Raw genomic sequence first — 26,769 nt, 5'->3', positions numbered from 1 at the left:
TGGTCGGCTGATATCTCGACATGCCTTATGCATGATAGTGCACACCTTGGTTTCAAACGATTCTCTACAGATAGAATGGGGCTACATGCTTGGGCCCCTGTTGAACACACACCTCCACCCTTTGTTTTTGAAACAAACACACACACACACACACACACACCTGCTGCTCCGTCACACGCACACTCATGCACGCACCCTGATTTTCCGTGTCTTTTTTCTTCGTGACAGACCGGGGTGATGTCGGGAAAGGACATTTTCCTATCGTTAAAGGGTGAGATACATTTTTTAAACCAGTGATTTAATTCCAAAATATTTAGTACATACGTTTTAAAGACGTGTTAGAATTAATGACCAAATTGTACGACTATTTAAACAAGAATCAATAGTATTTTATGTAAAAACATTGGAGGTCTACAGTTGTACCGCACACTCACGCACGCACGCACCCGGATTTTCTGTATTTTTTTCTTCGTGACAGACGTGGTTGATGGCTGGAAAGGACATTTTCCCTTCATTAAAGGGTGAGATACTGTTTTAAAACCATTGATTTAAGACCCAAAATATATAGTACTAACTTTTTAAAGACATGTTCGAATTAATTACCAAATTGTACTACTATTTAAACATGCATCATTAGTGTTTTTATGTAAAAACATTGGAGACCTACATTTGTACATTATTACAAACTTTATAACATACCATTGTAGGAAAGACTATAAATTGCTTCTGAGAATCTACGTCTAACAGTCGCTTCCCAATCACCTATGTCCAGTAGCCTTCAGAAATATCTATTAGGAGGGATTCCCTTATTCACATCTCTTTTTTTTAATCTGTCCTGGCAGCTAAATATTCGGGGCTGTGGGTTTGCGCTAAAGCTGTGGTAACAGTGTTAAAGTATATGCTCCACGTTCTGTCCCTAACTATGTGTGTGTTTCGAGACATTTTTTTGTTTTGTTTTAGTTTTATAATGGTTACAGTCGGGGTTTGTACAGAGTTGGTTAAATCCGCTCTTTTGCTCCCCGTTTACATGACTAATAATCTCCAAGCTGCTCTAAACGGTGTTGTTTGTGTGAATATTGTTTTCCATAAAGTTAATAACCCCCCTAAAACGAAATATGAAATGACCTCTTCCCCTATCGTTAAAGCGTGCGATACATTTTTAAAACCAGTGATTTAATTCAAAATATTTAGTACCTACATTTTAACACATGTTATAATTCCAAATTATGTGTCCGCTGTGCGGGGAAAATGATAATACAAGCGGAACTACTGTAGCTAATACTGTTGTAACTGGGGATCCTTATTGTAGCAACACACTTTTGTAGGGAAGGCAATCCTGCGCTGCGTTAGCTAAATTTTCATGTCATCGGGTGTAGTTCATAAAGGTTGAAGAGTGTATGTTAGGATGAAGTGTGAATTCATGCCAGGAATAATAAGTGTGAAGTTTGATTTCCTCCCTTCTGTAATAAGCAGCCAATGAGGTATTTTTTCCTTTATTCATGTGTTTAATCTGAACCCGTTATAACGCCGGTTAAACTGTTATGTATGTAAGCACTTCAGAGTTATACCAAGCTAATAAGTCACTCCTAAGATAATGTTGTAAGAGTGTGCTTAACTGTATTTTTAATTTACTTTATAGTTCTCACTGAAGGGGATAATTCTCACTGAAACTACTGAATAAAGCCGCCAGTTAAAATCATGGAACGGTTGTGCTCGTGGTTACTGAAGGGAGCTACAAGACCATTATTCGTTTCGAATTCACCAACTCAAAGATGCTTGCCCGCTCCATCATAACTCCGTAAGTTTTCCCTCCCTGTGTAGATCAAACGTCCTGCCTGTAAATCCTGGGTATGCCCCACATCATTAATGAATAAGATGTGTAGAAAACTGTTTAGCCATAGTTAAAGGCCTTTCATAAAGAGCCTGTCATGATTGCATGTCCCTTATGTTTAACACGTATTGCTTGTTACAGAATACTACTGTTGTACATTTAATATCCCCTAGCAGATTTCGTTGCCTTTGCACAAATTCTGTCATGTTACTGTGGTCTTTTTAAAAGTCAATAAAAATGTGTGTAAAGTGGCCATGTTTGTTTCACTGTATATTTGTTTAAGCCCTCCTAGAAACACATAATTTCATCCCACAGCATTAATTAATAAGCTGTGTAGAAGCTGTTTAGCCATAAGTAAAGGCCTTTCATAAAGCGGCTGTCATGATAAACCTGAATCTGAAAGTACCTTTAGGATCTTTTCTTTGGGGTTCTAATCTCCCCGTGTGTACATGCACTGAAAATCCTTAGGCTGGAGCCATCTGGAAGCTCTGTGCCTGTACATATAAAGAGAACTCAATAGGAAACTAGGCTGAGAAACATTATTTAGATGGCTGTTTAATTGTTGTTTAAAGCCTGCTGAAACTACTGAATAAAGCCGCCAGTTAAAATCATGGAACGGTTGTGCTCGTGGTTACTGAAGGGAGCTACAAGACCATTATTCGTTTCGAATTCACCAACTCAAAGACGCTTGCCCGCTCCATCATAACTCCGTAAGTTTTCCCTCCCTGTGTAGATCAAACGTCCTGCCTGTAAATCCTGGGTATGCCCCACATCATTAATGAATAAGCTGTGTAGAAGCTGTTTAGCCATAAGTAAAGGCCTTTCATAAAGCGGCTGTCATGATAAACCGGAATCTGAAAGTACCTTTAGGATCTTTTCTTTGGGGTTCTAATCTCCCCGTGTGTACATGCACTGAAAATCCTTAGGCTGGAGCCATCTGGAAGCTCTGTGCCTGTACATATAAAGAGAACTCAATAGGAAACTAGGCTGAGAAACATTATTTAGATGGCTGTTTAATTGTTGTTTAAAGCCTGAAATGGACACAATGCCCAAGGGACCTTGTTTCTAACACACACACACACCCACATTATGTTACACACACAACCAACCACCCACACACACACACACACACACACACGCCTGTTGCTCCGCCTCAAGACCCCTCCCCACACACACACACAAACACTCGGATTCTATTTTACTTCGTGACAGAGTTGGAAGACGTTGTTAAATAGGTTTTTCCCATAGTTAAAGGGTGAGATACCGTTTTTAAACATTCCTTTTATTGAATTCCAAAATATTTCGTACAACCTTTAAGACATGTTTGAATTAAGTAACCCATTTGAATAATATTTAAACATGCAGCACACGTGTTTTATGTAAAAATAAAAAAAAACTTGGATGCAGGTCTTTGTACATTATTACAAACTTTAATAAAACGTAATGTTCATAACATACCCAATGTATGAATAGACTATAAAATAATACATGTTTTTTTTCAGATCTTACAGTTGTCTGCGCCAGACCCTAGCTTGAGAGAAAAGAGCGCTACCCCTTAGTTAAATGGGGGGGGGTATACATTTTCAAAAATTAACACCTACATTTTAACACACGTTATAATTCAACATTTATTTTAACTATTTCTTACAGATATATGGGGTCCTGTTAGCCCTGAACATTATCCGTTTCCAATTCCCCATCACAAAGTCTTTTCCGCGCTCCGTCGAAGCTCTGTCCACTTTCCTGCCAGGGAAAGATCCGCCTTCGAACTTGTTGTTCTTCCGGTGTATGTCTCAACGATAACTTATGTTGTTCCGGGGTATGTCTCAACGATAATCTAGGCCATCGCCGTAATTGTTCACGATTTTCGAAAAGACTGTCCAGCTTATTCATCAGGGTTCGGAAAATGTGGTAATCGCGCCATTTAAAACTGAACATTATTTGAAAAAAATATACATCCTTGCATGCTTTGGAGGATACATATGGACTGACCGTTTTCGTAGCATTTGACCTGTCAAATTGTTCACATGCTAAAATTGTCACTCTGGAGTCCGGGGTATAACCCATGGATGTGACTCTCAGGGCCATTAGATCCTGACGTCCACAGACTTGTTCTTCCAACGCATATCCTGGCAGCCTTGAAGCACTCAGGGCACGTTCCATTTGACACAAAGCTAGCCTTATTTTAAGCCATTCTCGCATCCTTAGCACTAGAGAAAAAGGCTCGGGTTCTGCACGATAAAAGGGTTGGGACACGCTGTCTGTGAATATCTTAACCGTAGATTCCTCCGGGTTGAATATGTACGAAATATGGCCCTCGCTTGTACACAGAAATCCGTTAAAACATTCGGGAGCCTCTACCAAAATATCCTCCAAGCTTTTGGCGTTGGGTTCGTGACATGAGCTACAGAGCACTCCGAGAATTCCCCTTGTAGACATATTTTTAGATGCTTAATATTCAGGTCTTAAAAAATGGTTTGTTCTGGACATTTATAATGCTGAGGCCCCAGCGCTATCTATAGCCCCAGACATTCCTGCTTCATAGATAACAACCATAAGGGAGATAAAACTGGGGGGTGGAGGGGGGCATGGGCCCCAAAAGTTCAAACACCCTCTAACACATGACCACACGAACAGGGGGGCGGGGCGGGGGCACATATTCTGTACATGTCATCAGGTCATAAGGTCAGCAATCAATCAAATTTGACACACGCCGTATCCTATTACTCTCTGGCGCTGTAGTCCACGATCAGGTCACTGACCGCCTCCCTGTAGATCATCTCATCGTCACGGGTGATCAGGCCTGCCATTCTGTACCTCTTGACACTGCCCTGGATTACTGACCCCTGCCTGCCCTAAACCTGAGCCTGCCTGCCGTTCTGTACCTTACGGACTCTGCCCTGGATTACTGACCTCTGCCTGCCCTTGACCTGTCGTTTGCCTGCCCTCGTAAATAAACATTTGTTATTTCAAACTCGGGGTCTTATCAGACCTCAGGATATATATATATACATATAGTATATATATATATATACACACACACACACACACACACACACATACATTTGAAGTCGGAGGTTTACATTCACCTTAGCCAAATACATTTAAACTCAGTTTTTCACACAAGTTCTGACATGTAATCCTCGTAAGAATTCCGTCTTAGGTCAGGTAAGATCACCACTTTATTTTAAGAATGTGAAATGTCAGAATAATAGCAGAGAGACTGATTTGTTTCAGCTTTTATTTCTTCCATCACATTCTCAGTGGGTCAGAAGTTTACAGACACGAAATTAGTATTTGGTAGCATTGCCTTTAAATGGTTTAACTTGGGTCAAACGTTTCGGGTAGCTTTCCACAAGCTTTCCACAATAAAATGGGTGAATTTTGGTCCATTCCTCCTGACAGAGCTGCTGTAACCGAGTCAGGTTTGTAGGCCTCCTTGCTCGCACATACATTTTCAGTTCAGCTCACAAATTGTCTATAGGGTTGAGGACAGGGCTTTGTGATGGCCACTCCAATACCTTGACTTTGTTGTCCTTAAGCCATTTTGCCACAACTTAGTGTATGTAAACTTCTGACCCACTGGAAGAGTGAATTATAAGTGAAATAAACTGTCTGTAAACAATTGTTAGAAAGATATATCCTAACCGACTTGCCAAAACTCTAGTTTGTTAACAAGAAATTTGTGGAGTGGTGGAAAAACAAGTTTTAATGACTCCAACCTAAGTGTATGTAAACTTCCTTTTGATTGTTCTTTTCCTTGTTTGATGGCTCCGCAGAGGTCGTAGCGGAACTCCTTCTACTTGTTTGTGTCCTCAGCCGTATCCTCGGGGTTGGCGGCGATAGTCCTGTTTGCGGTTGCCCTGCAATTTAGCTTAGCGCCAACCTCAGTGTTAATCCAGGGCTTTTGATTGGGGAAGCAGCAAACCTGCACTGTGAGGACAACGTCGCCGATGCATTTCCTAATGAAGCTGGTGACGGAGGTGGTTAGCTCATCGATGCTATCGGCGGAGCCCCGGAACATATTCCAGTCTGTGCTAGAAAAGCAGTCTTGTAGCATAGCCTCCGTTACGGAGGACCATTTCTCAACGGAGCCCGTCACGGATACTTCCTGTTTGAGCTTCTGCTTTTAGACAGGAAGCAGGGGTATAGATATAGACATGATCTGATTTGCAGAAGCGGGACGAGGGACGGCCTTGTATGCTTGCTTTTGAGTAGAGTAAGAGGGGCTTAGGACTTTAGCGCCCCTAGTGGTGAAGGAGACGTGTTGATGGAAATTGGGCATTACGTGTCTTAATGAAGTGGAATTGAAGTCACTGGCAACAAGGAAAGCTGCCTCCGGGTGCATGGTTTCCTGCTTGTTTATAACCTCGTACAGTTAAGTGCCAGCAGTCACGATAACAGATGAAAACTCTCTCGGGAGGTAGAAGGGTCGACATTTGACCATCAGGTATTTCAAAATGTGTGAACAATGTGTCAAGACTTCCACTGCACTACAGTCAGCACACCATTTCTGTTGTTGAAGATACATACCCCTTCCCCTCTTGATTTCCAGTCATACAGTACAGTGCCATCATCCTCGTAATAACTAATAACCCAATAGTCTCAACCCATCTCCTCTCTCCAGCAAGCTATCTTGAGTAACCCTGGTTGTATCACAGGGCAAGAGAGTATTAATATCTGGTGTGTGGCTCGGAGACTCAGCTAGTATTGTGTTGCCACACCTCCAAATTCCCATTGTTATCACAGAAACCTTGTTCGCAATGATGCTAAGCCTCAGATATAGATATGGATGGCAGATAACCTAGCAATTATAATGTTGGGCAAGTAACCAAAAGGTTGCTAGTTCAAATCCTTGAGCTGACAAGGTGAAACATCTGTTGATGTGCCCTTGAGCAAGGCACTTAACCCTAATTGCTCCAGGGTCACAGTTGAATGGCATACCCTGGCCGTAACTCCTCTCCGAGTGTGTCTCGGGGAGAATGGGATACAGTGCCTTCAGAAAGTATTCACACCCCTTGACCTTTTCCACAATTTGTGTTACAGCCTGAATTTAAAATTGATTAGACTGAGATTTTTGTCGTCACTGGCCTACACACAATACCCCATGATGTCAAAGTGGAATTATGTTTTTCAAAAATGAAAAGCTGAAGTGTTGAGTCAATAAGTATTCAACTCCTTTCTTATAGCAAGTCTAAATCAATTCAGGAGTAAAGATCTATTTAACAAGTTTCATAATATTTTTTTTAACATGAATGTCTACCTCATCTCTGTACCCCACACACAATTATCTGTAAGGTCCCTCAGTCGAGCAGTGAATTTCAAAAAGATTCAACCAAAGACCAGGGAGGTTTTCCAATGCCTCGCAAAGAAGGGCACCTATTGGTAGAAGGGTAATAAAACAAACATACACTAAATATCTCCTTGAGCATTGTGAAGTTATTAATTATACTTTAGAGGTGTATCAATACACCCAGTTACTACAAAGATACAGGCGTCCTTCCTAACTCAGTTGCCAGAGAAGAACGAAACCGCTCAGGGATTTCACCATGAGGCCATTGGTGATTTTAAAAGAGTTAAGAGTTTAATGGCTGTGATATGAAATAATGGAGGATGGATCAACATCATTGTAGTTACTCCACAATACGAACCAAATTGACAGAGTGAGAAGAATAAAAGCCTTCCAAAACATACATCCCGTTTGCAATATGGCACTAAAGTAAAACTCCAGGGTCTCCGTTGAATGGTAGACTCAGGCTGTGACCCCACTCTCTGAGGGTGTCTCAGGGAGAATGGGATATGCAAAAAACACTGGACAAATATAAGCACCCACCAAATTATTACAGCTGCCAAGCTCAGTAGTAGCCAATGATGTCGACCCTGGTAAAGAATTGTGCATATATTATGATTACATATTGTGATGTTATGACATTTTGTGACTTTTTTTTTCTTTTTTCGACTTTGGTGAGTTTTTTCCCCAGCTGTTCGGGAACACAACATTTCTTCTGGAGGCAAGCCGAAGTCTACACCCCTTCATCTGTGATTGGTCAACAATAGGGATTCTTCAATAGTCTTTGTCATTCAACGTGAGATGACTCATTTTCTTGCAAATCTTTTCATTGAGAAATACTGAACATATTAGTTAGATGTAAAATTGCGTGGCTAAGATCTCCTCAGCAAAAACGTCAAAATTAATGACAGATTTCTTGAGATATCTTAGATTAATTCAGACTATTTTGAGTAAGTTCTAACGTATGCGCAAGGAGTCAGGAAACACGTGCAGTTAGTGAGTTTAATAATAATGAACAATACAAAACAAGAGAAGCACCTGACATGGAAACATAAACAATACTACCTGACGACTATTAACAGAAGATTACTATATAGAAAGGGTGAGTAATCAAGGGAGTAATGAAGACCAGGTGTGACTGAGATGCAGGTGTGCATAATGGGGGTTGCCTGGTGTGTGTAAAGATGGGTTGCCAGGATCGGTGGTTAGTAAACTGGCGACGTCGAGCGCCAGTAGAGGTGACAGAAGTTTATACTGACTATAGCGTCTCAAAAAATGGACAAACAGTACTATTGCTGCTTTTTTCTTGTTTTTCAAATGAATTTTCACCTAAAATGACATACCCAAATCTAACTGCCTATAGCTCAGGCACTGAAGCAAGGATATGCATATTCTTGATACCATTTGAAATGTCATGACATTGGCCTGGGGGGTAGGTTTATGACAGTCATAAATACCTCTTCCCCCCTTTTTCCTCTCTCTACCCTACTGAGGGTACATTTGCAAAACCCTTGGCTAACCTAGAGATTCTGGGAACATCAGTAGGTGGGGAGAGTTACCGGATTCACATGGAATTGTTGTTCAATTTAAATGTTTGAATATGAAATTATTTGTGATGGGATGAAATGTGATTTTAGCTTCTAAAATGTGAGATGTGGGTTTTCATAACATAGGGCTGCTCACTTAGTGGCCCGCCCACGTGAAGAGACAGAGGTTGTAAACTATGAAACACATCCCTTTTCTCCCTTCCTATATAAGCCCTTGACGACAACATAACTTCCTGTTCTGAGGACGTGAGGACGACGGTCCTATGTCAGAATGGTTCAGATAATAACTACAGAACGAAGCCAACATCAGCGTGAGCTTTGGTTGCAAATACTATGAACTTTGAACTCTTATTCACTACAGAAGTGATACCTCCTAGTTGTTGAGTTAGCAATAGCCGCTGCAAACGAGGGTTAGGAAGGAACAGACAGAGTATCCCGTCTATCACACAACAACGTAACTACAACGTATTCAATTGACCACCAGAGACATTCTTCAAAGGACAAAGGACTTGGTTTGGCAAGATGGCCTTCCATCTACCACCAACCTACTGAAGAGCAGCTCAGAGTAAATATTTATTGCATTTTCCTTTTCCAAATGGGCGGTAATTTAGGATGCATAAGATACTGTATTTACGATAGCCCAGCTTCTTCCCTTTGTTCCTCAGTCTTCCCGCTCTTTCACTCAACCCAACCCCTTTTCCTTTGTGTAACAAGCTGTCATATCTGTTCCGCCTGCTAGGGATGTTTTCCTTTATGATTAATTGTGTGTATGTGTAATCCTGTGTGATTAGTTAGTTATATAGTAAATAAATAAATAAACCCAATTTTGTATTGCTGATTCAACTTGTTAGCCAGGGTTTGTGCAGATAAAATAATTTACAACTTTCAGATGAGACTGAATTAAGAGGAGGATTAATATTGACTGCTATTGATGTAAAATATTACTAGGTCTTCAAGAGTTTATTCGGAAGATAACAGCTCTATAAATATTATTTTGTGGTGCCCGACCCCGGTTAATTACATTTACATGATTAGCTCAATCAGGTGATATTAATTACGGAGAAATTATTTTATAGAATAGCATGTCATATCACTTAATCCGGCATAGCCAAAGACACGACAGAAAGGAAACACTTTGAAGTTTGGAAATGTGAAAGGAATGTAGGAGAATAACACATTAGATTTGGTAAAAGATAATACAAAGAAAAAGTTTTGTATTTTTTTGTACCATCATCTTTGAAATGCAAGATAAAGGCCATCACGTGCAATTTAGATTTTGTATGTACTTTTGTATGTAGCTGTGTATGTAGAAAGTTTCAGACTGAGCCAATGAACCATTGCGTGTCTGTTCAAATGTAAGTATCAAGACTGCCCAAATGTGCCTAATTTGTTTATTCATAATTTTATGTTCAAAATTGTGCACTCGCCTCAAACAATAGCATGGTATTCTTTCACTGTAATAGCTACTGTAAATTGGACAGTGCAGTTAGATTCACAAGAATGTATGCTTTCTGACAATATCAGACATGTCTATGTCCTGGGAAAGGTTCTTGTTACTTACAACCTCATGCTAATTGCATTAGCCTTCATTAGCTCAACCGTCCCATGGATGGGACACCGATCCAGAATAAATTTTAATCCCATAAAGAATGAGAGACAGTAAATTGGTCTTCCTTTGATCTGGGGTTGATAACCGCTCTTGGTTTTCCTCTTTTCGGAGTACTCTGGGGATGGAAACCTCTGTTTGTTAGTCCTCCTCTAGCTGCTCAACCACTTTGCGGAGCTTGTCCACTAACACTGTGGAACAGAAAAACTTGTTTACTCAATCTGTCCTGGGTATGATAACACCCCTTAATGATGATTATAAGGATGGAAATAAGAAACAAGGATAACTGAGAGGACAAAAAGGAATCAATATGGACAGGTGTATGTAGGCCTACAGTAGATCATACAGTGCCCTCCGTAATGATTGGGACAGTAAAGCATTTTCTCTTCCTCTGGCACTATACTCCAACAGTTTGGATTTGCAGGCTGTCAGGTTTAATTTGATGGTATTTTCATCAATATCAGGCAAACCGTTTAGAAATTATAGCATTTTTTGCCCATAGTCCCCCCCATTTCAGGGCACCAAAAGTATTGAGACAAATTCACTTGTATTAAAGTAGTAAAATGTAAAGTATTTGGTCCCATATTTATAGCATGCAGGGAATACATCAATCAAGTTGGTATATATAAACAGCAAATGCATCCAACAAATGTGTAGAGTCACAAGCTTCATGCAGTCATTGCATGCTAGGAATATGGGACCAAATACTTAACTTTTTACTACATCAATACACATACAGCAAGTGAATTTGTCCCAATACTTTTGGTGCCCTAAAATGGGGGGGATCATGTACAAAAAGTGCTGTCATTTCTTAACAGTTCACCTGTTATGGATGAATACCCTCAAATTAAAGCAGACAGTCTGCACTTTAACCCGTTAGGTTCTGAACAGCTTAAAAACTCAGACGATTAGAAAAAGCTCAAATGAAGTTTATTCACCCACTGGGTCATATAGCTGCAAAGACATGTCTACACAAGCATATATATTTATACCTTCCTACTAGGCGGAGTCAACTCCTTGCACATCTAGACAGCCAATACATCTCGGTTGCTAGTCAGGAACTTAATTGGTTCCTCTCACTTGTGTAGTCCTGGCCCTGCCTCACACTATAACCTTTGTGAGCGTGGAAGTACGTGGGTGTGAGACAGGACTGTTCCTTCTCACTTCATGGGAAGTGACCTCGGGCCGAATTCTTTGCGTCTCCCTAATCCTCGACTGTCCTACTTTATCAGTGACTTAAACCATACTGTTGCCCTTTCCCTCAATCCTTAGGAGCCATGAGATTTAACAATAACATGTTGACAGAACGTAAACCTTCTGCACTCCCTCGTCAAAGTCCGTAACTTTCCATAGACCTAGTTCTTATCCATCCTCCATTGGCCCCAACATATACATTCCTTACACATGTACCGTAATCAATAAGTTCTAGTCTGGTAACATGAAAAAGTATATTTCAAGCTAGAATCCAACACCCGGGAGTAATTGTTTGATTTAAAATCCAAACTTTGAGAGTATAGAGCCAAAAGAAGAAAAACTGAATCACTGTTCCAATAATTATGGAAGACACTGTATATCTAGGCCTATTAGTTGTGTGTGTTGAAGGTATTACCTCCTGCCGTTGGCCTTTGGAAGCTGTCATAGGAGCGACAGTCGTTGATCAGTTCCCCCAACTGTTTAGGGCAGTCTTCCGGAAGAGGTTCAGTATATTTGTCTTTACACACCATCTGATACACCTCGTTGTGTGAGCAGTCTGATCAGAAGTACAAGAGAAAACAGAAATGTAATGATACATTTCTAAATATGACAGAGCAAGCACATGCTTAGGAGGGAGAGAAAACCCAACCATGCTATTTTCAGATATACAGTGTCATTGATATTGCTGATAGTGTTTGTTACACACAGCCTTGTCACTAATTGACACACCTCTGAAGGGAATCTTGCGGGTTGCAATCTCCCAAAGGACAATGCCAAAACTGCAAAGAACACAACACTTTTAAACAGAGTTAAATTGCAGTAGACTTAGGCCTGAGGGGCCTACATTAGAACAACAGAGACCATTTCAACGTTTAAAAAATTGCATTGCCTTCAGAAAGTGTTCATACCCCCTTAACTCATTCCACATTGTGTTACAACTCGAATTCAAAATGGATTAAATATATTATTTTGCTCACCAAACTTCACACAATACCCCATTATGGCAAAGTGAAAACGTGTTTAGTTAATTAACATAGGTATTCACACCCCTGAGTCAATGTTAGAATCCCCTTTGGCAGTGATTACAGCTGTGAGTCTTTCTGGTTAAGTCTAAGAGATTTGCACACCTGGATTGTACAATATTTGCACATTATCTGAAAAGTTCTTCAAGTTCTGTCAAGTTGGTTCTTGATCATTGCTAGAACGACATTGTAAAGTCTTGCTATAGATTTAAGGCGAAGTCAAAATTGTAACCAGGCCACTCAGGAACATTCAATGTCGTCATAGTAAGCAACTCCAGTGTTAAATTTGCCTTGAGTTTTAGGTTATTGTCCTGCTGAAAGGTGAATTTGTCTCCGAGTGTCTGTTGGAAAGCAGGCTGAAGCAGGTTTTCCTCCACACTCCTATAAAAAAAATGTAAAAAAAGGTTCCATAAGGGTTTTTCGGCTGTCCCCATAGGAGAACCATTTGTTGGGTCCAGGAAGAACCCTTTTGGTTCTAGAGAGCACCTTTTTTCTAAGAGTGTAGGATTTTGCCTATGCTTAGCTCTAGTCTTTTTTTATTACATTTTTTTACTCCCTAGTCCTTGCTGATGACAAGCATACCCATAACCAAGGGTTGGAACCAGTTCAGGAAACAGAATCGAAAAATAACTTTGAGGAACAGAGCCTGAAACTAGTGATCTATACAGTTCCGGAACAGTGATCTATACAGTTCCGGAACAGAACCATTATTTTAAAAGCATGGGAACCGGTTAATAAATGTTATTTTACGCTCAGGGCAATTTTTCCAGTCCCACAAATATCGCATCAAAGTACCTATGCAAAGCCCTCGCTGAGTTTCTCAGTAACAGAGTGTCTGCCTGCCAGCTGATCTTTGCCAGTGGGTGTGCGTATGTGCCTCCCCTCTGAAGCATAGGTTACTATAGACTCCTGATGACATTACAAGCATGATTCAGAAATTAGGGAGAGACGTTTAATTAGAGAATAGATTAACTTTTTCAATGCTAGTTAAGGATACTAAAGTCATCACGTTTCACATTGGATTTATTAAACTACAAAAAATATAAAACGTGTTTTTAATTATAGTGCTGCTCTGCACACACAAGCTTGTTAGCTAGATAGCGTTTCCTCTGATCCAATGTTAAACCAACCTGGAAGGTCAAAGTAATTGAACAATGCCCAGCGCTTCAAGGCAAGCTTCCAACAAAATGTCAGTGTGTGCGTTTCTTTTATTATGATTAAACCATGATGTTACGGCAAAATACAATTTGCTCTCAACAACTTTCCTATGCAGATTAAATTGCTTACCCGCTCCATAGTAAGCTGCTCTATCCGCACTGATTGGTTTAGAAATGTAATGTCGAGCTAAATGTAAAAATTGAAATAAATTCAGAACTTGATTTTGCTGGTCGGAACAGTAACGTAACACAAATAATGGTTCTGTTCAGAACAAAACGATTGGAAAATTATTTTGGTTCCGACCGCTGCCCATATGACATGCTTGAAAATATGGAGTGGTACTCAGTGATGTGTTTTGTTGGATTTACCCCAAACATAACACTTCATATTCAGGACATAAAGTTCATTTCTTTGCCACATTCTTTACTTTAGTGCCTTACTGCATACAGGATGCATGTTTTGGAATATTTTGATTCTATACAGGCTTCCTTCTTTTTACTCTGTCATTTAGGTTAGTATTGTGAAGTAACTACAATGTTGATCCAGCCTCAGTTCTCTCCAATCGCAATCATTAAACTGCAACTGTTTTAAAGTTAACATTGGCTTCATGATGAAATCCCTTCGCGTTTTTCTCCTCCTCCGCAACGGAATTAGGAAGGACACCTGTATCTTTGTAGTGACTGGGTGTATTGATACACCATCCAAAGTGTAATTAATAACTTTGCCATGCTCAAAGGAATATTCTGTTTTAGTTATACCCATCTACCAATAGGTGCCTTTCTTTGCGAGGCATTGAAAAACCTCCCTGGTCTTTGTGGTTGAATCAGTGTTTGAAATTCACTGCTCGACTGAGGGACTTTACAGATAATTGTATATGTGGAGCACAGAGATGAGGTAGTCCTTAAAGTCATGTTAAACACAATCATTGCACACAGATCGAGTCCATGCAAGTTATTAAGTGACTAGTAAAGCACATTTTTACTCCCTGAACTTTAGGTTTGCCATAACAAAGGGGTTGAATACTTATTAACTCAAGACATTTCAGCTTTGATACATTTCTAACACAATATTCCACTTTGACATTACAGGGTATTGTGTGCATGCCAGTGACACAAAATCTCAATTTAATCCATTTTAAACTCTGTAACACGACAACATGTGGAAAAAGTCAAGGGATGTGAATACTTTCTAAAAAAGGTACTATAATGAGTTTGTGATTTTACATTCATGGTTCAATGGTTGAGAGCGTAGTATTTTGACTTGAAGCTGACCTGTACATCTCACATTCCTTGTTGTACTTATGATTAATACTCTCAAGCTGCTGAGGGGAGCTGTAGTATAAAGAGCTTCTACTGCTATCCTTTGTCCTCTTCAATGACGTCTCGGTTTTGGCCAGCTCAAAACCTCCCAGCTACCCATAAATAACAAAGAACAGAACATTACATCCAGATAGAGTACTTAACCTATCACTTTGTAGTGTCAAACACACATGGATGTGTACGGGGCTGCATTGAACCTCATACCTTCACTCTGTACCCAGCATCTACCAGGAACCTGCTGCTGTTGATGCATCCATGCACTTTAAACTTCTCCTCGGACTGGTGCAATCTACAATTAGAGAGGGATTGGCTAGTCATGACAGCTCAAAGTGATTAGGATACACTTTCTCTTTTATGTGAACTTTTGTGAGAGAGGCGCAGACCACTGATACAATGTACCCACCATTTTAGAGAAGATGAAACGCCAGAGCATACTGCCTAGTATTGGTGGATAGAAGTTTAAGTAGTTGGATCATAAGCTGCATGAATAGTTTCCAACTGAAAAGCATTCCTCATGAAACGGGTTGAGAGAATGCCAAGAGTGTGCAAAGCTGTCATCAAGGCAAAGAGTCGCTACCTTGAAGAACCTTATATAAAATATGTTTGATTTGTTTAACCCTTTTTTGGTTACTACATAACATATATGTGTTATTTCATAGTTTATATGTCTTCACTATTAGTCTAAAAACACTACTATTGCTTTGTTAAAAGTTAATTTGTGGATTTGAGCCAATCAGATGTGTTGCGACAAGGTAGGGGGGTATACAGAAGATAGCCCTATTTGGTAAAAAGACCAAGTCCATATTATAGCAGGAACAGCTCAAATAAGCAAAGAAAACCGACAGTTTATCATTACTTTAAGACATGAAGGTCAGTCAATACGGAACATTTCAAGAACTTTGAAAGATTCTTCAAGTGCAGTCGCAAAAACCATCAAGCACGATGATGAAACTGGCTCTCATGAGAACCGCCACAGGAATGGAAGACACAGAGTTACCTCTGCTGCAGAAGATAAGTTCACTAGTTACCAGCCTCAGAAATTGCAGCCCAAATAACTGCTTCACAGAGTTCAAGTAACAAACATCTCAACTGTTCAGAGGAGACCGTGTGAATCAGGCCTTCATGGTCAAATTGCTGCAAAGAAACCACTACAAAAAGGACACCAAATAAGAACAGACTTGCTTAGGCCAAGAAACACAGCAATTGTATTAGACGGGTGGATATCTGTCCTTTGGTCTGATGACTCCAAATATTTTATTTTTGGTTCCAACTGCCGTGTCTTTGTGAGAAGCGATGTGGGTAAACGGATGATCTACACATATGTATTTCCCCCCATAAAGCATGGAGGAGATGGTGTCATGGTGTGGGGGTGCTTTGCTGGTGACACTGTCTGTGATTTATTTAGAAGTTAAGGCACACTTAACCAGCATGGCTACCACAGCATTCTGCAGTGATACGCCATCCCATCTGGTTTGGGCTTAGTGGGACTATTATTTGTTTTTCAACAGGACAATGACCCAACACACCTCCAGGCTGTGTAAGGGCTATTTTACCAAGAAGGAGAGTGATGGCGTGCTGCATCAGATGACCTGGCCTCCAACAATCCCCCGACTTCAACCCAATTGAGATAATTTGGGATGAGTCGGACAGCAGAGTGAAGAAAAAGCAGCCACCAAGTGCTCAGCATATGTGGGAACTCCTTCAAGACCGTTGGAAAAGCATTCTAGGTGAAGCTGGTTGAGAGAAAGCCAAGAGTGTGCAAAGTTGTCATCAAGGCAAAGGGTGGCTACTTTGAAGAATCTAAAATCTATTTTTATTTGTTTAACACTTTTTTGGTTACTACATGAATCCATATGTGTTATTTAATAGTTGTAATGTCTTCACTAATATTCTACAATGTAGAATATAGTAAAAATAAAGAAAAACCCATGAATGAGAAGGTTTTCTACAACTTTTGACCAGTAGTGTATATGAATTAAATAAAGAAAGAGAGCGAGCGAAAGAGAAAGACTTACTCAACTATAAAAAATGTATGATAGACAGATTCCTTAGCTAAAATTGTATCAATATAACACATTTATGGCAAAGATATGATAGAGATGGGGCTCCGTGCGTCATGTGTAATAGGTGTACTGTCTGTTTTCATGTATGTAGGGCACAAGGTAAAGAGATTCACTTATATAGTGGTACTGTATAACTGTAGGTAGGTTGGCATTTATTGTCACAAATTTTGCCCTGGAGGCAGCTCTGCAGTGGTCACTAGCTGGAACAGCCACAAAGACACAAAATCTGATTTTAAACCTAACCTTAACCACACTACTAAACCTAATGCCTAAAAAAATACCTTCAATCAAGACCAAAAAGCAGCTTGCCCATCTAGCCCATCATTACTGCCCTCAGGTCCAGACTCATGACAATAAACATCAACCTGCTACCTGTAGAGGCCCCGTGCTGCATCCAGACTCAAGCGAGCCTTTCTGTCCCAGGGCAGCTTCCTTTGGGAATCCAGAACCTCTCTCAGACTGCCCTTCTCACAAAACTCCATGACAATGAGGAAGTTTGGATTGGGTCCTGCGGGACAACCACGGTAGAGAAGAGGATTATTAAATGCAACAAGGGCACATCATCATCACATTTTGAAATGGGGCGGCAGGGTAGCCTAGTGGTTAGAGTGTTGGACTAGTCAACAAAAGGTTGCAAGTTCAAATCCCCGAGCTGACAAGGTACAAATCTGTTGTTCTGCCCCTGAACAGGCAGTTAACCCACTGTTCCTAGGCTGTCATTGAAAATAAGAATTTCTTAACTGACTTGCCTAGTTAAATAAAGGTAAAATAAAAAACATTTTGAAATATCCTGCAATCACATGGTGATTTGATCCCATCTTATATTTCTTCAGCAATTATTACACATACTGCAAAACAAATACAGAAGCTCACTCACCGTTCTCTTCCTGTACACAGATCCCAAACATTCGCAGGATGTTTGGTGACTCAAAGCGTTTCATAGTCTCCACTTCCTTTTTAAAGATGTTTCTCATGTGACTGTGTGGGACACACGTAACCCATTAAAACAAATAGATGTTTACCACCGAAGCTGATATTACAAGAACTCTCTGAGACGTCCTGTATGCTACGCTACATACCTCAGGCTTGTGCCCCTTGAGTAGGCGTATCTTTTGATGGCCACTGTGAATTTGTTGTACTCTCCTTTGAATATCTCCGAATTGTCATTTTTGATGAAGGGCTCTTTGGGCACGTCGTAGATCAGCTCCTCTGGCTTGATCTCTCTGATGTCTTCATGAAAAATACTGGGCTTCATTACTGTCAATGGGAAACACACAACAAAGTCACTGAGATGGCAAGTCACATAGGCACATCAAACCAATAACACAGAGAACTGAAGGTATCACAGCACATCGTCACGCAAAGTACAGTGCGAATGGAGAGACCATGGGATGCTGGACTGATGTAGGATGCAAAACTGTGCCGATAGGATATACTCACACAGTCTCCTTTATCATCGGGCGCAGGTTGAAATCAGTAAGAAATTAGAAACGGCGACAGTTACAAGTACAGTTTGTAATGACAATTAATCTATAGAGGCTTACTTACAGGTTTCCAACATGGCTTTGATGTCTTTCACGTCTTTTTCGGTGGAGTCCACTTTCTCATGCACTGTGTCCACACTTTCCTTCGTGTCCTCCGCCAGAGAGAGTAGCACTGTGGGACATAACAGTAACACACACACACACACAAATAGATTTGTGGTAGTCAGCAGGATCAACAACTGGAGCTTTCCCTACCTGCTCATACAGAGAGGCCATTTGATTATGACCTTGCACTGAAACGGCATGGTAGAGCTGTCTCACATTTCTGCAGCTCCAGACGATCACTCTCCCTGTCAGCCTCATCCTCTCTCCATCGTGTCGTCTCTCGAGACTCCTGAAGTAGATCGTCACTCTGATCCACCTGCAGGGCTAGCGACAGCCCCTGAGCCGCATCATTCAGACGCTCATTTAAACTCCCAAAATCATCTCCCTGGTCGTAGGCCTTCAGGATGCGCTTCAGGTAGCTGGCGCAGGAGTATTTCTTAACCACGTCCTGGGCATTTTCCAGGGTGAGTTTGAGCTCGCATAGGACATTCTTCACAAGGGAAGGCTTTTGCCCCAGTCCCTTCACCTTGACTGCTCTCACCAGCTCATCCAAGGCTTTTATGCGCTGGGCCAAACGCTGACAGCGCTTCTTATTGGCTTTCACTTCACCACATAGAGAGTAAAGCGTCTCCGCTATGCCCAAGATGGGATCTATGATGTCCATGGCTGGAGGGAAAAGAGTGGATTAAGAAATGCATTAGACAAGGTTTTCCCAAATCATAGCTCTGAGAAAGTCTATCAACCGTAGCAGTATACTAACCTGTCCAACTGACCTTGTTGTTGACAGCACCAAACTAGGTCAATAATTCATGTTGAACGCTGTGTTGTCATGTGTTGCTGCCTTGCTATGCTGTCTTTGGTCTCTCGTTATGTAGTGTTGTTGTCTCTTGTCGTGATGTGTGTTTGTCCTACATTTATATTTTATAAAAATTTAAAAAAGATATTTAATCCCCCGTCCCCGCAGGAAGCCTTTTGGTAGGCCGTCATTGTAAATAAGAATTTGTTCTTAACTGACTTATTATATATAACAACTAAAAAAATCACAACAGTCATATAAGTTCTGGAGACGCCTCTCTCACTTCAGCTAGACATTATATGTGTGTGTGTGTGTGTGTGTGTGTGTGTGTGCGCAGAGAAGGCATTGTTACCACCTAATTACATAAATAATAAAATCCGAAATGGATACATCAGGTTTTCTGGTCATTTGTAACCATAACTTCTTATTTCCATAGCTACTTTGGCACTGAGTAATGTCAGTTAATGTCTTTCGAACATTAGTCAAGCAGAGGAAGGGGAACTTGCTTATCTCCGAGACACATCCGATGTGAGACTAATGTGCAGTTTTTAAGCTCTTGTGAAAGCAGAGGGAAGTTTATTTCATTTGGCCTTGATTTTTAAGTCATGTTCAGTTGAGCAATCAATGACAAATGAACAGCAGTAGTTATGACAAACAATAAGGTCTGATTCCCCAGACCCAGGTTAAGCCAAGTCCTGGACTACAATGCACTTTCAATGGGTATTCAAATGGAGAAAATTGCTGGTGATGTCATGGATATGATGTAGCTACCCCTTTGTGTTGGCTGGCAACCCCTGCTTAGGATCATTCAAAGCAATAGCATCTGTCTTAGCCATTCCAAAATCACAGAACTGTAATTCTACAACCTAAACTGTTTTTCATATTGCCTCTAGGAGGTAACTGAATAACAAGTGCTGACAAGGAAATAATTCGTAAGCAGCTCATTTCAATAGACTTCCTTGCTCTCGAGAACCCAAGGGGGGGTTACCAGCTTTCCGTCTTGGGTTCTCAGCAGAACGTATGGACCACAGCTGGATCTCTGCGAACTACTTCACCTCCATATCCCACCAAAAATAATTTCACAAAAGCAAAATATACACTTACTGTAAACTGTTTTAATACAGTTGCAGCTGACAGTATTTTTCAGTTACACACAGGTGAACATACAGGGATGATTTCTGTATTTTGAAAGTTAGATATCTTGAAAACTTGATTGCTGACAAGCTAAACATTTTGGGACTATGTCAACAACGGACTAAAGAACCAAATACAACAATATAGTTTTGGGGTGGATTGCAAGCGAGGCGTACAGACGTTTAGACAGAGCATTTGTGCAGCTTCTGGGAATTTCCCTCAGGCAGCAGACAGCTTCGTGAATAGACGGTATATGTTTACCGTCTATTGACTGGGCTATAGAGCCCCCATATCACTAATATGAGTCACATCTGTCGATTGGTTGTATTAGTTTCACACTTGCCAGCATCTATCAATGACAATCAGAGGTTCTCGCCTTTCAGAGGAGACAGACACACTAGTGAGAACTTTCGATGAATGGTTTGAGTAAAAGGCATTGTTCTCGAAAGCAGGAAGCAGGCTATAAGACAAATCACACGCAACAAGCACTTGTTAATGTCCTCAACCTAAAACCTATTGTACGTTTGAAATGGAAATTACCTTGAGTGACTGTTGTTGGTGCTGTGACTCTGACATCTGAAACTGAAAGGAGATCACACCCTTAGTATGCAAAGGTTTTTATGGAGCTCCTCCTACACCACCACTAGAGCTTCTTCTTTTTCTTCTGTGGGTTTTATGGCAAACTACACCCAAAACGTTGTGTTGCCACCACTAAATGGACAGTTTTATATCAAATAATATGATCCTTTCCAAAAACTTGGACATCTCAGCTTCTCCCTTCTGCAAACACTTGCTACATGACCAACATCTTTACAATTATCACACTGCATTGGTCTTGGGGTAAATTCTCTGACTCTGTAGTTTATATACCCCAACAGCACTTGAGTAGGGAGAGACTGCATATCAAAAAAGAAAAGAACAGATTGATTTTACTCCTTTTGAAAAAGTGAAGTTTATCTAATTTTGTTGACAATTGTACATAAAACACTTTACAGTTTTATAAACTCAGCAGAGAAAGTTCTCGCTCTCCATTCAGCTCCACTCTTATCTTGAGGGGTGTTTCTTTAAAACATCCAACATATCAAGCAAGTATTTTTATATTCCACAAGTGTAATATATGGAGCTATACACCTTTAATGATAGTCCATAACTCCCATGTTTAACAGCCCATCAGTATCACTCTTGAGGTTGAAGGTCAAGGGGATATGTAAATGAGTCTTTCAGTTTGAAGTGCGCACAGTGTCAATTCTTGCCACGCTTCAGATTTAAAGCCAAAAGTAATAGTACATCAGTCTCCATTGTCAAGTTAATTATACCGTGCCATCTAGAGTACGACAACAAGTATCATTAGTGTCGTGGAAGGATCAGAACTTGTTGGTAACATTTGTAAGCTGTTTAATATTCATCAAATGTGTGTAAGTTACTTCTCATCAGAATGGTATTTTTGTGTAATTCTGTGGTGAGATTGCAGTTATCTGTTCTATGTCAAAACTAAGTTGCATGGGCCGCTGAGAGGGGAGAGGTCAAAGTGTCATCATGTGTAAACATATCTTTTACTCCCTACCTTTTCTAGTGGGGAAAGAAGGGTTGCAGTGTCTGGAATCATTCTATGCTCCCTCTTATGTTGTTTCTATCTTAACCTATAGCCTCACCTCCTATCCGTGAGTTTGTCCAGGAGTTTGTATTTAGAGTGGGTTGTATATAAATTACAATTTGATATATGCCTGTTGATATGGAGGATTTGGTTTATGGTTCTGGGGTTTGGGAAAGGAGACAAAGCTGAACGATGAATTATGTCTATGCTGTCTGACTATGTGTGTCTTTGCTATTAAAAGGAACTCAGTTGCATTGTAATGGGGCTCTCAGAGAATCCACTGGGAGACACTGAATTTATCTGAGAGTCACAGGATTGTGATAAGAGCTCATATAATTAAAGATGGACTTTTATAACTAACTCTGACGTGTGTGTGTGTGGTTTGCTCCCATGATTTGGTAAATAGAGGAAATTTCCACGACATTAGACTAACTGTTTTGTACAGATAATTATCAGACTCAAGTTACAAATGCTAGCAAACACGCCATTACATGTAGTTTACATTTTTTTTCACAAAAAGCACTGCACTGGGCCATTACTAGTCCTTAATTTAGCAGACGAATATAGGTGTCTTCAGCGCAGGTAATGTTCACCAAGCATTTTGGAGTTTTGTACCTGAAAGTCAATGGTTACATGAAAATTTGCAAAGCACTTTGCACTAGTACAAATAGATACCTTCAAGGCTTTGGCTCGGATAATGATATATATAACTTTATTATAGAAAACGCTGCAATAGTAAGTAAGCAATACTTAACCACAGAAATGCATTTCAGACTGCTCACTCCAAATTGTTGGTTTTAGAATACAAGACCAGAACTGTGGCCCGTCTCTTACATTCTGGGCAATATACTGGCCAGGGGATAAGCACTAACCAGCTATACACCAAATATACAAAAGTATGTGGACACTGTTTCAAATGAGTGGATTTGGCTATTTCAGCCACACCCGTTGCTGGCAGGTATATAAATACGAGCACACAGTCACGCAATCTCCATAGACAAACATTTGCAACAGAATGGCCTTACTGAAGAGCTCTGACTTTCAAAGTGGCACCGTCATAGGATGCCACCTTTCCAACAAGTCAGTTCGTCATATTTCTGCCCTGCTAGAGCTACCCCAGTCAACTGTAAGTGCTGTAATTGTGAAGTGGAAATGTCTAGGAGCAACAACGGCTCAGCCACAAAGTGGTAGGCCACACAAGCTTACAGAACGAGACCTCCGAGTGCTGAAGCTTGTAGCGAGTAGAAATTGTCTGACCTCAGTTGCAACACTCACTACCGGAGTTCCAAACTGCCTTTGGAAGCAACGTCAGTACAATAACTGTACGTCAGGAGCATTATGAAATGGGTTTCCATGGATGAGCAGCCATACACAAGCCTAAGATCACCTTGCGCAATGCCAAGTGTCACCTGGAGTGGTGTAAAACTCGGCGCCATTGGACTCTGGAGCAGTGGAAACACGTTCTCTGGAGTGACTAATCACTCTTCACCATCTGGCAGTCCGATGGACGAATCTGGGTTTGGCGGATTCCAGGAGAATGCTACCTGCCCGAATGCACAGCCCCAGACAATTATTACTCATCCACCAAACTTTACAGTTGCCACAATGCATTCGGGCAGGTAGCGTTCTTCTGGCATCCGCCAAACCCAGATTTGTCCATTGGACTGCGAGATGGTGAAGCGTGATTCGTCACTCCAGAGAACATGTTGTGAGAGAAATTAAGTATTTACTTGATTTATTTGATATTAATGGTTAACATTTCATATTTAACCAATAGTAAGATATTTGGCTATGGAGCAAGAGAATGGCTATGGACCGGCATAAGGTCAGAGACATGGAGGTACAAAGTGGCAGGCAGGCTCGAGGTCAGGGCAGGCAGTATGGTCAGGCAGGCGGGTTCAGAGTCAAGGCAGGCAAGTGTCAAAACCGGGAGGACTGCAAAAGAGAGATAATAAATAGCAGGAGCATGGAAAAGAACGCTGGTTGACTTGACAAAACGAACTGGCAACAGACAAACAGGGAACACTGGAATAAATACCCAGGGACTAATAGGGAAAGCGGGTGACACCTGTAGGTGGGTGGAGACAATCACAAAGACAGGTGAAACAGATCAGGGCGTGACAAATAAGTAACCTCTGAGGCGATGCATGGGTAGCCCTGCAGACAGATCCTCCAGAGCAGCTGACACCGGATTTGTCGGTGGGCAGAGTCAGACACTCTGCAGTTCAGCATGTCCAGCGTGTGTGTCCCAGGATGCATCAGCTGAGGGCAAGCGCAGTAGGAATCCATTTAGACTTTATAAGAATCAATATAGAGCGCTCTGATTTTGAGACCGCTATCAGGAGTTGGTTCTACCCAAGTAGTAACACAGAATGAATACCACGATTTTGATTAGTGCTGGGCGAACCACCTCCCCAGGTATGATTGTGAGAGAGCCGCAGGTGGACAAGATAAGTACTGGGCTGGGAAGAAAACCTGCACACACAGTAGTTCTCCAGAACCTGCAGTGGACTGATGTTTAGGTCGGTCACCATGACCCGTGATGACATGACTCGCAGCAGCTGGTCTTTCATGCCTGCAGGTAAAGCCATGAAGTCACTGAGGTATCTCTCTGCATAGATTGCAACACATATGGCGCTTCTGCAAGAATGGCGTTAGGGCAGGTGTTGTACCAAAAAGCCCCCCCCCCCCCTTCTCATGAATGCGCACACACTCAATTCTTCATTGCTGCGACTTGAATACTAGTTGGGATTTCTGATCACGTTAGGCTGTGTTTCATTCAATTTTTTATGTTGGTTTGATCGCGGGGGAGGCACTAGTAGTGTCATTGCGCATTCATTGTCACCCCCTGGCATCTTTTTATCTTTCCGGCACATTCCCACATTGGGTCGAGGAACAGAGCCCTCCTCTTCTGGGATGGCAGCATAACCTTTCAAGTTTAGACAGACAGAAAGACACACACATTACACACACATACATACACACATATGGCACACACACATTTTACACACATTTATTGCTCCCCCAAATGCCAGTCATTTCAAAGGTGTCAATGTAGAAAGCTTGCTCGGTTGACTGCCTATTAATATCATTACAATCTTTATAATTCACAACTGTGAAGAAAAATAGATAATGTAGGAAAAGAGATAAGAGATAAGTTGAGTGTCCTGTGAATATGTTTATGGATATGTACTGTACATCTGTGTGTATATCTTTTTTATTTTTTTATTTCAATGATTATTATTATTATCATTATTGTGTTTTGTGGTTGAGGGGCATGGGGTGGGGGAGGTTGATGGGGATGGTGGAGGTGCTGGGGGTGTCCTATTGAGGGCGAAGTGATCTATTGGGGAGGGGATTCTTCATGGAGGCACATTCAGTCATAGTTTTGTTTATTATATTATTATACATTTATTTATTTTTTCTTATTTTTAAAACTATTATTAGAACAGTTTACTGTGATTTTGGATATGCACTCATGTTGACTTATATATTTGAACTTCCTTTTTCACCCAGAGTACATTTTTAAAATGTATTATTATTTTATTATTACTACTGTACCTACATTCTTAAAAGCTAAAACAGAAAAAGTGTACTTCTTTTAAAGGAAAAGCCATAAGAGGGAAAAGCACGATGGGATGGGGGATTGAGGGATGGGTAGAGAACAGTAGAGTGCTCTAAAAACTATTATTGCTGAAATAACCACTTCCTTTTGTGACTAGAGTCTAATACTTCCTGTGGCACACATCAGAGGGCATGATAGGTAACCAACCTGCACACTTCTTAGGTGTGTAATTGACATGACCAAGGAGCCATTGAAATGTAAAATACACTACGTGATTTTACAGAACACAAACAAGAGTGTGCAATATATAAGGCTAGTCCGTGGACATTCTGAAGTTTGTTTGAAGTCATTAGGTCACATGACCAAGGAGCTATTGAAATGATAAAGTTTGAAAAATGAATGTAAAAACGTGTGAGGTGAAAATGGACAAATTAAATGGTGTGCAATGTGTAGGTCCACTGACTGTACATTATGAACCTTGTTTGAAGTCAGTAGGTCACATGACCAAGGAACTATTGAAATGCGAAAGTTGACAAATTCATGTAAAAACGTGAGATGAAAATGAGCAAATCAAAGGTTGTGCAGTATAGAAGGGTAGTCAGTGGACATTCTGAACATTGTTTGAGTCAAGTACTATTGAAATTCGAATGTAAGTTTGTACTTTGTTTACACTCCATATCGAATTCAACTAGTAATACAAAATGCTGCTCACATTTCCACATGTTTATTAGCTTTGGAAAGCGAATTAATGTCCAAATCGTGAAAATAGCTGTGCAATGTTGTGCGCAATTTTCCAACATCTTGATACTTATTTGGAGTCTGTGGCTCAAGTGGTTTGAAAGCTATTGAGGTTTGAAAGCGTGAATATCCGTAGAAAATCCAAATTAAACTGTTTTTACCTCGGTACTTCGTTTCACCTTTTTTCAATTGACATTTCTTTGTATATATCCATAAAAATGATAGCAGGTGATTCATGATTTCGACTGGCTGAGAAATGCAGGCTGTCTGTCTCTTCCCGACTCCGGACACATTCATTACCATGGTACAGTTGGAGAAATATA

General features: G+C 40.7%; 1 protein-coding gene and 1 long non-coding RNA gene across 5 annotated transcripts; one reads left to right on the top strand and one right to left on the bottom strand.

Annotated features, from left to right (window-relative positions):
• The first annotated feature begins 1,277 nt into the window (after positions 1–1,277).
• Positions 1,278–2,084, top strand: LOC135573411 (uncharacterized). Its single transcript, XR_010464735.1, has 2 exons — positions 1,278–1,481; positions 1,640–2,084. It is a non-coding gene; the product is annotated as an uncharacterized LOC135573411 (long non-coding RNA).
• Positions 2,085–8,109: 6,025 nt separating this feature from the next.
• Positions 8,110–26,718, bottom strand: LOC115134444 (mixed lineage kinase domain-like protein). Of its 4 annotated transcripts, none has more exons than XM_029668412.2 (12): positions 26,608–26,704; positions 21,090–21,131; positions 18,836–19,285; positions 18,579–18,686; positions 18,110–18,287; positions 17,908–18,008; positions 17,403–17,538; positions 15,172–15,256; positions 14,920–15,059; positions 12,198–12,247; positions 11,884–12,024; positions 8,110–10,465 (listed from the first exon to the last, which is right to left on the bottom strand). In XM_029668412.2, exons 1-12 carry the CDS (start codon positions 26,681–26,683, stop codon positions 10,416–10,418), a joined length of 1,557 nt encoding a protein of 518 aa, XP_029524272.2. In that variant the 5' UTR covers positions 26,684–26,704; the 3' UTR covers positions 8,110–10,415. The 4 variants fall into 4 exon arrangements, with proteins under 4 accessions (XP_029524272.2, XP_029524273.2, XP_029524274.2 ...); XM_029668413.2 differs by lacking the exon at positions 26,608–26,704 and adding an exon at positions 19,380–19,527 and having other exon boundaries at positions 21,090–21,137; XM_029668414.2 differs by lacking the exon at positions 26,608–26,704 and adding an exon at positions 19,393–19,527 and having other exon boundaries at positions 21,090–21,137.
• Positions 26,719–26,769: the final 51 nt, after the last annotated feature.

The sequence above is a fragment of the Oncorhynchus nerka genome, linkage group LG9a (assembly GCF_034236695.1).
Source record: "Oncorhynchus nerka isolate Pitt River linkage group LG9a, Oner_Uvic_2.0, whole genome shotgun sequence".
Classification (NCBI taxonomy): domain Eukaryota; kingdom Metazoa; phylum Chordata; class Actinopteri; order Salmoniformes; family Salmonidae; genus Oncorhynchus; species Oncorhynchus nerka.
This window is presented reverse-complemented; position numbering and strand designations above follow the sequence as displayed.

What these genes read in the sequence shown, in the direction of transcription:
- LOC115134444 (XM_029668412.2), bottom strand. Translation starts at nt 26,683, where the DNA reads ATGAATCACCTGCTATCATTTTTATGGATATATACAAAGAAATGTCAA. An exon ending in CAAAGCCATGTTGGAAACCT is followed by an intron (nt 18,288 to 18,578) that starts GTAAGTAAGCCT and finishes TCCCATTGACAG; the next exon opens with TAATGAAGCCCAGTATTTTT. An exon ending in ATGCTGGGTACAGAGTGAAG is followed by an intron (nt 15,060 to 15,171) that starts GTATGAGGTTCA and finishes ATTTATGGGTAG; the next exon opens with CTGGGAGGTTTTGAGCTGGC.